Source organism: Tenrec ecaudatus, chromosome 18, assembly GCF_050624435.1.
Source record: "Tenrec ecaudatus isolate mTenEca1 chromosome 18, mTenEca1.hap1, whole genome shotgun sequence".
In the NCBI taxonomy this organism is placed as follows: domain Eukaryota; kingdom Metazoa; phylum Chordata; class Mammalia; order Afrosoricida; family Tenrecidae; genus Tenrec; species Tenrec ecaudatus.
This window is the reverse complement of record NC_134547.1, coordinates 11,406,475-11,420,542: the sequence shown is the minus strand read 5'-3', so window position 1 is coordinate 11,420,542 and position 14,068 is coordinate 11,406,475. Positions and strand designations below refer to the sequence as shown.

Genomic DNA, 14,068 nt, shown 5'->3' with positions numbered 1-14,068 from the left:
CGTTCAGGGAATCGCTGATGGAGCTGAATCAAAATGTGGTTGAGTTGTTGAATGTAAAACATGATCAGCTCTGTGAACCTTTACCTCATTCACAATAAAAAACTTTTTGAAAATAGAAGAATAAGCCAACACACACACAGTATACATTACTCTGGGTGTGAATTAACAATTGCTACTCCTGTAGAAGCTGCAGACACCAAAGCCTAGGCTCAGTCGCACTAGATAGAATGCCATGCTGTTACAGCAGCTTGTAACAAACAGCACATGGTGTTGAGCAGGCAATACATTTACTAGTCCAGTGCAGAGCGGAGCTTGACGAGGCTTGAGAAAACTCATGGGACCGTGGAATGGAAAGATAATGGGATTTCCCCATGAGCCCTGTGAAGGATTTCCTTGCGTTTCTTGTAAGGCTTGATGACATAGTGGGGTGTACACTGGGCTGCAATTCACAAGGCCACCAGCTCGAAACCTCTAGCTGCTCCTTGGGAGAAATGGGAGACTCCCCACGCACTAAAGAGTCACAGTCTTAGAAACCCACAGGGGCAGGTCTAGCCTGTCTTCATGGGTCGACCCACCGGCAGGGAGTGTGGTTTATTTGGCGTGCTTCTTGAGGCTTGAGTGCAGGCCGATGTGGTGAGGTGCTATTGAGTCCATTCCGGTTCGTCGCAACCCTGTGTCCAACAGAACAGAACACTGCCCAGATCTGGACCCTCCGCACAGTTGTTAGGTTTGAACCCACGGTGGCAGCACCCTCTCGATCCCTCTCGCCCAGGGCCTTCCTCTTCCACCGCCCCTCCACCGTACTTACCACGCATGATGTCCTCCTCCACGGACTGACCTCCCCTGACAGCACGTCCACAGTACGGTGCGTGAGACACAGTCTCACCATCCTCGCCTCTGCGGAGCATTCTGGCTGTGCTTCCTGATCTGCTTGTTAGGTTAGCAGTCCCCGGTACTCTCCAGCACAATTCAAGCGAATCGATTCTTCTTTGGTCCTGTGGGTTCAGTGTCCAACTTCTAGACTGAATGAGTGTGGGGAGAGAACACACCCCTGACATGTCTTTGCTGAGGTTAAACCAAGCACTACACCCTCACTCATCGCACCCCGCCCATCCTGTCGATGCGTGTACAGGTTCCCCGTGAATGCAATGTAATGTTCTGGATTTCTGATTCTTATCAAGAGTGTCCATACTAATCTGTTGGCATCCACACAGTTGAATGCCTTTGCGCCGTCAATGAAAACACACACACAAACCATCTGTGTGGTGTCCTCTGCTTTCAGTCAGGACCCGGCTGACATCAGCAGTGATAGGATCTCCCCTGTTCCATGCCACGCCCTCTAACGAATCCAGCGGAACCTCGGGCAGCTCCCTGCCAGTGCACTGCTGCAACCGCTGTTGGGCGATCTTCAGCAGTGTTTCCTTGCCTGTGCCATCAGTGAGACTGGTCTGTAGTTTGCACAGTCTGTGGATCACCTTTCTTTGGAATGGGTGCAGATATGCGTCTCTTCCAGGCAGTTGGCACTGTAGCCGTCTTACACATTTCTTGGCATAAACCAGTAAGTACTTCCAGTGTTCATCAGTTTATTGAGACATTTCAACTGGTGGAGCCTTGGCTTTGGCTTTAGCTGATGGTGCTTTCAATGATTCTGATGCTCATAGACTCTTGCAAATGTGGCAACTCGGCTTGAATATTTTTCTTGAGCCTTTTCAGGGTCAAACATGTTGAGCATGCTCTTTGGCGTTCGAGCTCTGGGTCTCTGCACACTTTGTTAGAGTAGTTACCCGCCCTTTGACATGTTCTAGTCAGCTTTTTCACTTCTTCGCTCCTTCCAAGTTTCACTCTTCTGGCATCCACTCTGATCTTTCCTTTCTTTCCTGTCTTCTTAGTGACCTCCTTTTGCTTGCTTCATGAACGGCGTGTTCTCGATGGCTTCCTGCGGGAAGCTCATCCAGTCTTCTGTCATCAGTGTTCAAAGGGTCAGGTCTGGGCTTCAGATCCTCTCGAAAGTAGGATGGGATGGCCTCAGGGTTCTGTTGACTCCCGTGGACTCGCCTCAGTCTTCTTCAACTTCAGCCTGAACTTGAGCAATATGAGCAATTGTTTGTTGCAGTCTGTCCCTAGCCTGGTTTTAGCTGCTGTTTAAGCCTTTCCACCGCTTTCCCCACAGATGTAGCTGATTTGATTTCTGTGTATTCCATCTGGAAAAGTCCAACACCCTTTGTGTTGTTGCTAAAAGGTATTTGCGGTGAAGTTGCTGATCCATCAAAGTTCCTTCCCGATTCCGGTTTTTGCATTCCAATTGCCAACAGTTATCAATGCATCTTGGTTATATGTTTGATCATTTTCATTGGTAGAATTTATTTGGTTTCTTCTTCACTAGCTTTAGTGGGTGGTGCATGGGTTTGAATCATAGCTGTATTGACTGGATCTCCTTGTATGTGATTGGACATTGTCCTACCACAGACAGCATTGCACTTCAAGATAGACCTTGAACTGTCCGTTTTGACAAGGAAATACACCACCACTCCACTTGATTGTGCCAGTCCTCCATGTGGTTTTCTGATTCAGAATGGTAACACCAGTCCCCTTCAGCTCACCAACACCTAGATATGGATCTTTATGCCTCCCATTGCAGTTTTATGACTTCCAGTTTCCTAGATCCATACGTCGTACATTCCAAGTTCGGATCATCAGTGAAAGTTGGCAGCGGTGTCTTTTCACATTGAGTTGTGCCCCACCAGCCAAGGAAGGTCATCAGGGCTTAGCGCCCGTCTGCGTCATTCCGGTGTACTCTGCTTTGAGAAGGCAGCTCTTCCTCCGTCCTCTTTTAAGTGCCCTCCGACCTGACGGGAGCGGCCCCTCTTAGGTTTGCAGTAACTGACAATTCTCCGATGAGGGGCTAATTTCTCCGATGTGGACAGCTAATTCCTTCTTCGTAGTCTGTCCTTAGTCCGGAAGCTCTGCCGAGACCTGTTCACATTGGGTGACCCTGCTGGGGTTTGAAATATCCAGTGACACAGCTTCCAACATTGCATGAGCCACCACAGTGTGACTGGCAGACAATGATGGTGAGAGCAGGCTGCTGTGGTCTTAGGTCCCCAACCTCCCCACACCCCCACCCCTCTGCCCAGATTTCTCTGAAAAGGTGGGTTGTTTGGGCCCACTTTCCAGAGACTAATCGAGTTGACAGATAGTTACCAGAGGTGGGAGCACTTTGCCAAGTTGTATTTCCAGACAGGCCCACGAATGGCCTTGAGACACCGAGGGACAAGGGCACTGGCACTTGAACACCCAAATAAATGACACAGTGGCATCAGACCACCTTCTAGGACTTTACAGAGGCAGGCGCATCAGCCCGGGCTGATTCCTGTGGGGCTAGGCGGCAGACAGGCCTCTGCCCCCAAACCCATTTATGGTCGCTCGCTGGGTACCTCAGGGCCCTCTCGACCTCTCCCCAGGCCTGGAGAATTCATTGTAATGCCTGCTCAGGGCTCCAAGGCCACACTCCACATGGTGGGGTTTATTAGAGACGCGTCAGGTTTCTATTCAAGATTGGGAAAGCCTCAGGATACAGCTCTTCGGTTAGGACAGCTCCTCTGCTGTGCCCTCAGGCAGGCTTTTCCCTGAGCACTCCTGGCCGCTTGGCCTGGCCTCTGTCCTGCTCAGACAAGGGTTAATAAGATTCTTGAGCTATTGGCAAGTTCCCAGAGGCCCCCACGCTGCCAGCAGGTCTCGTGCGAGGGTGAGCACACCCACTGCAGCCCCCTTGCTCTGGGGCGCTGTTGCCTGGTTCTGCGACTGCCAGATTTCACTTGTGCGGTTTGCAGTTTCCAGTGTGAACAGTCCTCTGTCTGTCTTCTGGGTCCAGAAGGTTCGCCACGCAGGTGTCTTGAATCCAAAGGACCCGCTCTGCGCCTACTCTTTCTTGGTGGTAGTGAGTTGCTCCCTCCAGCCTCTGGGATTGGCCTAGGTTAAGCCCAGGGGAATGGTAAAAGCTGACTGGTCCCCTCACCTTGTTTGGATTGCTCACAGACTGTCCGGTCTCCTTGGTTGGCCATCATCAGCACCTTATTTTCATAGCCCCACCCCATTGTGGTGTGGAAGCCACCCACACTGTCACTAGAAAGGCCATATTGGATAAGTCACTAGACCCCACCCAGCCTGTGGCTTTTCCACCTTCCGAAGCTCACCCCTCTTGAGGCTCTGGGACACCGGGTCTGCTGCCGGGTTGACGCCATTCTATTTGGACGGACCAGGGTCATGTCCAAAAGCACCTTGGGTTGGCAGGGCCTGCTTGACCAGGGAGAGCCCTGGGGTCAAGTGGCTCTGCATCGGGCCTAGATCTGCGTGGGGAGCAGTTTGGAACCACCAGCTGCTCCTCTGGAGAAAGACAGGCTTTCCACTCCTGGTAAAAAGTTCCCGTCTCGAAAACCCACAGGGGCAGGTCTGCCCTTTCCTGCAGGAACTGGATGACAGTGAAATTTTGTGCGTTTCCCTGACCAGGGAGGGACCCTAAAGTGCTTTACACTTCCCCTACAGTCAAGCAGGCGGTTGCCCAGCCCCGCACCATCCTCACACCGAAGCCCTTCACTGTGCCGCTGTGCCACCCAGCTCACTGCGCCCGCGCAGGGCGCACCCACCCCCTCGGCCCTCTGCCTCACCAGACCCTGCCTTCCTCCTGCGAGTGATCCCTCCTGGTGGGATCCCTCAGGGCTTCGTTGGCTGACCTTCAGAAGTGGATCTCCAGGCCTGAGTCTGGAGGCCGTGCTGAAGCCTGTTCATTTTTTAAATGCACTGCTGCACAGTGCCCAGCATTGTGACCACGTGGCAGGTAGCCTTTGCCCGTGGCACGGCACCCTGGCAAGGTGGTAGATCTTCACAAGCACCTCGCAGTGGGTGAACACCGGGCAGGCACCCAGGGAAGGGCGGTGTGGGCTTCTATTGTGGGTGCCCCTGCTGGCATCAGTTAATGTCCGGAGCTTCAGGACCGGCCAGTGGGTGACCTGGAGGCAGCGGCACAGAGTGGTTGTGTGGTTTGCGCACACCATGCCCATCCCCGCTTATTTCCAGGAGGGTGTGGCCCTCTGGGTCTAAGGGGACTTGGGGGGAGCCTGGGAGTGTCTGGTTTTCCTCACAGGGTGGGCCCATGCTCTCCCTCCTATAGACCACCCCTTGGCGGTAACTCCTCATCCCCTGTCCTTGGAGATTTCTGGGTGGTGGTCTGCCTTCTGCTGGTGCTGCTCAGGAGAGAGGCTTGCAGGGGCTCTACGTGGTGTTGATGCCGGGTTCTCTCTGGACACATCCAGGATGCAAAAGGCAGCTGATGTTTCCCTATTTGAAGCTCTCCTCTGTAGCTGTCTTGGGAGAGCGTCCATTTGGCCATGGGTCCAGCAGTGACCGTCATGTCCCAGCCTCCGAGGCCATGCCGTGCGCCCGTGTGCATGTGTAGCACCAAGCCAGAGAGCCTGTGGGCAGCGGCCACCATGGGCAGCGGCGCGTTTTCATTGCTCAGCTAGGAAGTGGCTAAAGAGTGTAAGACATCATAATAGCCTCTCCTGACTCCAGCTGTGGAAACCACAGCTCCTTTAAGGTGCCACTTGCCAGCCACTTCCTGTGGTTCCCCACAGCCGCCTGGAAGGGCTCCAGCCTCTAGAAGTGGCTTTAGCCGGGCTCCTGCCTCCTTGCCCAGCCCTCTGCCCTTCTCCTCCCAACACACGTGCTTGCTCCCAGCCGCTCCCCGACAATGCGCCTAAATCCAAGAGGCTCCACCTCACTCCGTCTGCCATCCAGTCGATGCCCACTCACTGCAGTGCGACTACCGGATCGGACAGAACCGTGCCTGCCCCTGCCCCTGGGTGTCCAAGACTGCAACTCTTTACGGGAACAGAAAGCCTGTTGCTCTCCTGAGGCTGGATTTGGGATCCTTGAAGATGCGCTCACAGAATCCCCTGTCTGACCGTCCACCCACCATATGCTTGCTTCAGGGGCTGGGCAAATGTGGCCCCTCCCTCAGGGACAACCCTCTTGTTAGCGAGAAGAGGAAAGTCTTTTGGGGAAGTAATTGTGAATTCTTGGAAGTTCCTTAAGTAGCACAAAGGACTGACTACTCAGGCCGCCAAGCCCATTGCCCTTGAGTTGATTCTGACTCGCGGTGACCCCATAGGGCAGAAGAGACCTGGCACTTAGGTTTCTGAGGTTGGCATCTTTACAGACGTAGACCACCCCTCTCATCTGCCACCGAGCCGCGGTGCCAAGCCATGGCGCCACCAAGTCGCCTGCACACCCCACCCAGACTCCTCGCCCCTGCTGGTTGTACCTCTCTTTCTCCCTCTCCCCCTCCCCCTGCCCCTCTCCCTCTCTGTGGGCCTGTGCGGAGCTTTTTTGGCGGGCCCGGTTAGCATATATCCTGGTCCTTCCTCCCCCAGAGAGCTTAGCGTGTGTTTCCCAGGAAGGAGGTAGTGATTCTCCTGTAGTAGCAAGCCACTATTAATAGAGTGCTTTTGTCTCTGGTGGAGCGGAAGGCCTGTCCCCCCATCCCCCACACCCCACCCCCCTACATACACACACACACACACACACACACACGGTCCAGTCTCAGCTGGGCAGTCATGTGCTGCTGCCCTGCCTCTCCAGGCTCCTTTTAGCGGGAGCCTTTCCCCTGACCCTGCGCAGCCTGTTTCACAAGGGGCTTCTCAGCCCTGAGTGTGTGGTCACTCACTGCCTTGGGATGGCATCCAGGCAGTGCAGTCCTGGCCGAAGAAACGGACATGGTGCTGCTGGCTCCCGCGCCCACTGCCCCTCGGGGAGGCTAACCGTGAGCCCCTGCCAGTCTCGTGGGACTTGTTTCTTCGCTGCATCATGATTGGGTAGTGGTTTTGTTTGGCTCTCCTTGTAACCTACTGGGAGGTGAGCTACTTGGGATCTGCACAGAGACCCTGCCCCTCCCCCAGGTGCACCCCCGACTGGGTATCCTTTGCTGGTTCTTGTCTGGTCCCGCTGTGTGGACTCCTTTTTCTGTTTCTCCCCAGTGGGTGATAATTCACTCAGTCTCTCAAAACAAAATAAAAAACCAAGAAAACCCAACCCTCTTGCCGTCAGATCAAGTCGGCTGTGGCTCCGAGTGATCCCAAGGGACAGAGGAGACCTGCCCCATAGCCTTTCCAAGGTGTCCTCCTCATGGAAGCCCATCTCCAGGTCTTGTCTGTCTCCTGGGCAGCGGCTAGTGGGTTTGAACTGCCGACTTTAGGGCTGAGCGTTTCAACACTGAGCTGCCGGGGCTCCGTTATCCCTCATCAGCATGCCCCCTGGTCTTCCCGTGCCACTGCTACCAGCTTTGGTCAGGTTGTGGGGAGCCCTGGGGACAGCGCGGGTTACATGTTGGGCCGCAAATCACAAGGTTGGCTGTTCAAAACCCCCAGCTGCTTTCTCCCTAGAGGGAGAAAGGTGAGATTTTCCATAAAGATTCACAGCCTTGGAAACCCATGGGGCAAGTTTGACTTGAGTATGGTCTGTTGGGGGGTTTTGGGGCCAGTGGGAGGGGAGCGCCCATACCTTTATTTTAGTGCCTGGTACCCTGCGGACAAGGATCCCTGGTGGCCCGCAATCTGCCTGCAGCCCCAAGAGAGAAAGAACTGGGCTCTCTGCTCCCGTCCACAGTTACAGTCAGGGCACCCACAGGCCTCGCCATGCGTGAGCATGGACTCGATGGAGGTGGATTTGTGTTTTGTGTTTTTTTTTTTAATAAATAATTGGGGGCTCGTACAATTCTTATCACAATCCATACATACGTCCATTGTGTCAAGCACATATATATGTACATTTGTTGCCATCATCATTCTCAAAACATTTGCCGCCTTCTTGAGCCCTTAATATCGGCTGCTCATTTTCCCCCTCCCTCCCCACTCCCCCCACCTCATGAACCCTTCATCATTCATAAATTATCATTATGGATTTGGGTTTTGTTTGGTTGTTTTAGCCCTGTTTGTGCCCACGTCTTCCCCTCTGGGGGTGGGTCCGTGGGTGACAGCCAGCCTTATTGTCACGCTGTCACCTAGCACACGGTTGTCTGGCACATGAGGTGCCTGCTAAATCTTTGTAGACTCCGGAAAAAGGAAGGGGGTTTTGTCATCGGTCTCTCCATGGATAGTGCTGATGGGGTTCCCCTTTGTCGTCTCTCCCTCGCAGGACATGTGGATCCCCCGGCGATGAGAGGCCGCCAGCACTGACCTTGCGCTGGTGTGCAAGCACCGTGGGACCTGCCCCCTGGGCTGCTCGGGCAGGCGGCACCCCCTGATGGTGCTGGGCCGCCGTCAGGGCCCCCGGACCACTGGAATCTGATCTCGGCCGTGGTGGACTGTGGCAGGATGTGTCCACGATGATGATGGCAAGAAAGCAAGATGTCCGCATCCCCACCTACAACATCAGCGTGGTGGGCCTGTCCGGGACGGAGAAAGAGAAGGGCCAGTGCGGTGTCGGAAAGTCCTGCCTCTGCAACCGCTTCGTGCGCCCCAGCGCCGACGAGTTCCACCTGGACCACACCTCCGTGCTCAGCACCAGCGACTTCGGGGGCCGCGTGGTCAACAACGACCACTTCCTCTACTGGGGCGAGGTGGGCCGCTCCCTGGAGGACTGCGTGGAGTGCAAGGTGCACGTGGTGGAGCAGACGGAGTTCATCGACGACCAGACTTTCCAGCCACACCGCAGCACGGCACTGCAGCCCTACATCAAGCGCGCGGCTGCCACCAAGCTGGCCTCCGCCGAGAAGCTCATGTACTTTTGCACGGACCAGCTGGGGCTGGAGCAGGACTTTGAGCAGAAGCAGATGCCGGACGGGAAGCTGCTGGTGGACGGCTTCCTCCTGGGCATCGACGTCAGCCGGGGCATGAACAGGAACTTTGACGACCAGCTCAAGTTCGTCTCCAACCTGTACACCCAGCTGGCCAAGACCAAGAAGCCCATCGTGGTGGTCCTGACCAAGTGCGATGAGGGTGTCGAGCGGTACATTCGGGACGCGCACACTTTCGCCTTAAGCAAGAAGAGCCTCCAGGTCGTGGAGACCTCGGCCCGGTCCAACGTCAACGTGGACCTGGCCTTCAGCACCTTAGTGCAGCTCATCGACAAGAGCCGGGGCAAGACGAAGATCATCCCGTACTTCGAGGCCCTGAAGCAGCAGAGCCAGCAGATCGCCGCGGCCAAGGACAAGTACGAGTGGCTGGTGAGCCGCATCGTGAAGCACCACAACGAGAGCTGGCTGAGCGTCAGCCGCAAGATGCAGGCCTCGCCCGAGTACCAGGACTACGTCTACCTGGAGGGCACGCAGAAGGCCAAGAAGCTCTTCCTGCAGCACGTCCACCGCCTCAAGCAGGAGCATGTGGAGCGCCGGCGGAAGCTCTACCTGGCGGCCCTGCCGCTGGCCTTCGAGGCCCTGGTCCCCAGCCTCGACGAGATTGACCACCTCAGCTGCGCCAAAGCCAAAAAGCTCCTGGAGGCCAAGCCGGAGTTCCTTAAGTGGTTCGTGGTGCTGGAGGAGACGCCATGGGACGCCACCAGCCACATCGACAACATGGAGAACGAGCGGATCCCCTTCGACGTGGTGGACACTGTCCCTGCCGAGCAGCTGTACGAGGCCCACCTGGAGAAGCTGCGGACCGAGCGGAAGCGAGCTGAGATGCGCCGGGCCTTCAAGGAGAACCTGGAGAGCTCGCCCTTCATCACGCCCGGAAAGCCCTGGGAGGAGGCCCGCAGCTTCATCATGAACGAGGACTTCTACCAGTGGCTGGAGGAGGCCGTCTACCTGGACCTGTATGGCAAGCACCAGAAGCAGATCATCGAGCGGGCCAAGGAGGAGTTCCAGGAGCTGCTGCTGGAGTGCTCTGAGCTCTTCTACGAGCTGGAGCTGGACGCCAAGCCCAGCAAGGAGAAGATGGGCGTCATCCAGGAGGTGCTGGGGGAGGAGCAGCGCTTCAAGGCGCTGCAGAAGCTGCAGGCAGAGCGCGACGCCCTCATCCTGAAGCATGTCCACTTTGTCTACCACCCCACCAAGGAGACGTGCCCCAGCTGCCCCGCCTGCGTGGACGCCAAGATCGAGCACCTGATCGCCTCACGCTTCGTCCGGCCGGCCGACCGGAACCAGAAGAACTCCCTGTCCGACCCCAGCATCGACCGGATCAACCTGGTCATCCTGGGCAGGGACGGCCTGGCTCGCGAGCTGGCCAACGAGATCCGCGCCCTCTGCACCAACGACGACAAGTACGTGATCGATGGGAAGATGTACGAGCTGTCGCTACGGCCCATTGAGGGCAACGTCCGGCTCCCGGTCAACTCCTTCCAGACGCCAACCTTCCAGCCCCACGGCTGCCTCTGCCTGTACAACTCGAAGGAGTCCCTGTCCTATGTGGTGGAGAGCATCGAGAAGAGCCGGGAGTCCACGCTGGGCCGGCGTGACAACCACCAGGCCCACCTGCCGCTGACGCTGATCCTGGTGAACAAGAGGGGCGACACCAGCGGCGAGTCCCTGCACAGCCTGATCCAGCAGGGCCAGCAGGTCGCCAGCAAGCTGCAGTGCGTCTTCCTGGACCCGGCCTCCGCTGGCATCGGCTACGGCCGCAACATCAACGAGCGGCACATCAGCCAGGTGCTGAAGGGCCTCCTGGACTCGAAGCGCAACCTCAACCTGGTGGGCTCGACCCCGAGCATCAAGGAGCTGGCTGACGCCGACCTGCGCATCGTCATGTGCCTGATGTGCGGGGACCCCTTCAGCGCCGACGACATCCTGCTCCCCGTCCTCCAGGCCCAGACCTGCAAGTCCTCCCACTGCGGGGGGAGCAGCTCGGTCCTGCTGGAACTGCCCGTCGGCCTCCACCGGCGGCGCATCGAGCTGTCTATCCTCTCCTACCACTCCTCTTTCAGCGTCCGGAAAAGCCGCCTGGTGCACGGCTACATCGTGTTCTACTCGGCCAGGCGGAAGGCCTCCCTGGCCATGCTGCGTGCCTTTCTCTGTGAAGTGCAGGACATCGTTCCCATCCAGCTGGTGGCGCTGACGGACGGCGCCCTTGACGTCCTGGACAATGATGTGAGCCGGGAGCAGCTGACGGAGGGCGAGGAGATCGCCCAGGAGATCGACGGGCGCTTCACCAGCATCCCCGGCGGGCAGCCACAGCCCAAGCTGGAGCTCTTCCACCTCTTCTTCAAGGACGTGGTGGAGAAGAAGAACATCATCGAGGCGGCGCACATGTACGACAATGCGGCCGAGGCCTGCAGCACCACCGAGGAGGTGTTCAGCTCGCCGCGGGCCGGCTCGCCGCTCTGCAACTCCAACCTGCAGGACTCGGAGGAGGACCCCGAGCCCCCCGCCTACGGGCTGTTCCGCGAGGACACGCCGCTGCCCTCCCTGTCCAAAGACCACTCCAAGCTCTCCATGGAGCTGGAGGGCAACGACGGGCTGTCCTTCTTCATGAGCAACTTTGAGAGCAAGCTCAACCACAGAGTCCCGCCGCCCGTCAAGCCCAAGCCGCCCGTCCACTTTGACATCACCAAGGGGGACCTGTCCTACTTGGACCAGGGCCACCGCGATGGCCAGCGCAAGTCTGTGTCCTCCAGCTGGCTCCCGCCGGATGGCTTTGACCCCTCGGACTACGCTGAGCCCATGGACGCTGTGGTCAAGCCGAGGAACGAGGAGGAGAACATCTACTCCGTGCCCCATGACAGCACCCAGGGCAAGATCATCACTATCCGCAACATCAACAAGGCCCAGTCGAACGGCAGCGGCAATGGCTCCGACAGCGAGATGGACACCAGCTCCCTGGAGCGGGGCCGCAAGGTGTCCGTGGTTAGCAAGCCGGTGCTGTACAGGACGCGGTGCGCCCGCCTGGGGAGGTTTGCCAGCTACCGGACCAGCTTCAGCGTGGGTAGCGACGATGAGCTGGGACCCATCCGGAAGAAGGAGGAGGACCAGGCATCCCAGGGCTACAAAGGGGACAATGCCGTCATCCCATATGAGACAGACGAGGACCCGAGGAGGAGGAACATCCTCCGCAGCCTGAGGAGAAACACGAAGGTACGGCCGCCCTGAGCCCAGGCCCGCGGGGCACGGTCACAGGCATGGGCACCTGCTCCCGGGTACGGGGACCTGTCTGCCTGCGTCTGCTTACCGTGTCCGTGTGCCCCCTGCACCTGGGATTCTGTGCGTCTGTGTGTGTGTGCCCCGTGTGTTTGCGCTCTGAATGGGTGTGGGGCTGCGTGTGTGCACGCGTGTCTGTGTGCGCGGTCTGTCTGCGTGCACGTGAGCTGCTGGTGTGTGTGTGTGTGTGTGTGTGTGTGTGTGTGTGTGTGTGTGTGTGTGTCGCTGCTGGCAGCCCCCAAGTCATCATGATGACCTTTGTGCAAAACCAGAGCTAGTTTGTTTTAATGACCGGATGAAGCAGATGCGTGGGACTCACCTGGGCCCTGACACGTAACCAAGCCGGGTGTCCCTTAAAAGACCAGAACTAGAGGGCCTTGGTTTATGAGCTGGTGCCAGGTGGGCCAAGGCGGTGGCCTGTTAACCTACAGAAAGTCCTTCCCTTGAATTGTCACACACTGGCTCCCTCCATGAGCGCAATTTATCTGCATGAAAGCATGGCTGTGATTAGCTGGAGGATTGTTTTATTTGCATATGCAGATCTGTGACAGGACTCTGGTGCATAAATGAAAGCCTAGCTCTTGCCCAGGTGAAGCACACACCCAGGGGCTGGGTTTGTGAACTTGGAGCAGAGCCGGCACTGTTGGTCTCTCCTGAGAGGAGTCCCAGCTTGGGGTTTCGTGTGGGGGGGCAGGGAGTGAGAATGAGTAAACCTGCAGGAGTCCTGCTGGGGCTGCTTGGCTGGAAGGAGTCCCTGCCCGTGGGGCTTACCAGCCTGTGTAGAGGTGTGGTCGGCAGGGCCACCTGTGCTCCTGACTCTTGCCCTGGCTGGGGGCTTTCAGAGAGAAACAACTTTTCCCGCGCCCTTCCCGTTTCTCCCTGCTTGTTAGCGTGGGGTGGGGATTTGGGGACGGGGAAAAGGACGTCAAGGTGCGACGCCACAACTGAGCTCCTAAAACCAGCCCGGATCCCTGGTCAACACTGCTGTGCACCCCACAGCGTTCCGAGGGAGAAAGGCCTGGCAGTATGCTCCCTGGAGGGTTGCAGCCCAGGTGACCCCAGGGGCAGTTCTGGTCGTAACCACAGGGGCCGCTGTGAGTGGACCTGGACTCTGCGCTCCCATCCGATATGAACCAGGTGGCAGAGAGGCCTTCCAGGAACAAAACCACAGCTTAAGCGCTGACCGAGAAATGCCAGAGCTGTCTCTGGCTCCTCCGTTTGGCCTCCCAGCGACCCTGCAGAACTGAGTGGGCCACCACAGCTTTCCCATGCAGCCGCTGGCCGGACTGCTGACCTCAAGGTGGGCAGTTCAAACCCACCAGCTGCTCTGCAGGAGAAAGATGAGGCTGCTCCTGTAAAGATGGCTTGTCTGGGAAACCCTCTGCAATTGGGTCGCCGTGAGTTGAGATGTGCTTGGAGGCGTGGGTTTGGCTTGAGTTCTTGCCCAGAAAGGTGGGCCGTGTCAGGGTGGGTCCTGTGTCTCCCTGCCACACAGTATAGGAAGGAATCTGTGAAGCATTCTTCCTTCCCTTCCGGTCAGCTGCCTCCTTGGCTCAGCCTCCACTGGACTCCTGGACTCCTTCATCCGCCTCTCAAGTTTTCTGCTCTGTGGGGGGGAGGGCGCAACAGAGCTCTGGCAAAGCAAGTCCTTACTTAGGAAGCCAGGAAATGGCCTGACCTGCCTCTGGGTATTTTCCCAACACACCCCTGTCCTGTCCAAGGATTCCAGAATCCAAACGTTGTGAGAAGTGTAGGCTGCCCCGCCCCCTCCCCAGAGAACCTTTCCTCAGACGGCAGGTCTGAAGACTATGAGCCAGAACCCTGCCCTCCCTGAATCTACTTGTTAAAAATGGTGTTTTGAGACCACATTTCCAAACAAGCCACAAAGGACGCACACAGAGGCCCCTTGGAACCCTGCCCAGCACCTGCTAACCCTGGCCCTTCCTC

The 14,068-nt window shown here is 57.2% G+C and overlaps 1 protein-coding gene across 1 annotated transcript in view; it reads left to right on the top strand.

Annotated features, from left to right (window-relative positions):
* Window positions 1–14,068, top strand: part of ARHGAP35 (Rho GTPase activating protein 35) — an 87,266-nt gene that overhangs the window by 37,147 nt on the left and 36,051 nt on the right. The window contains exon 2 of the mRNA XM_075537493.1: window positions 8,188–12,058. Within this exon, the coding sequence (XP_075393608.1) occupies window positions 8,378–12,058 (3,681 nt within the window). The 5' untranslated portion in view covers window positions 8,188–8,377. The remainder of the gene's footprint in view (window positions 1–8,187; window positions 12,059–14,068) is intronic.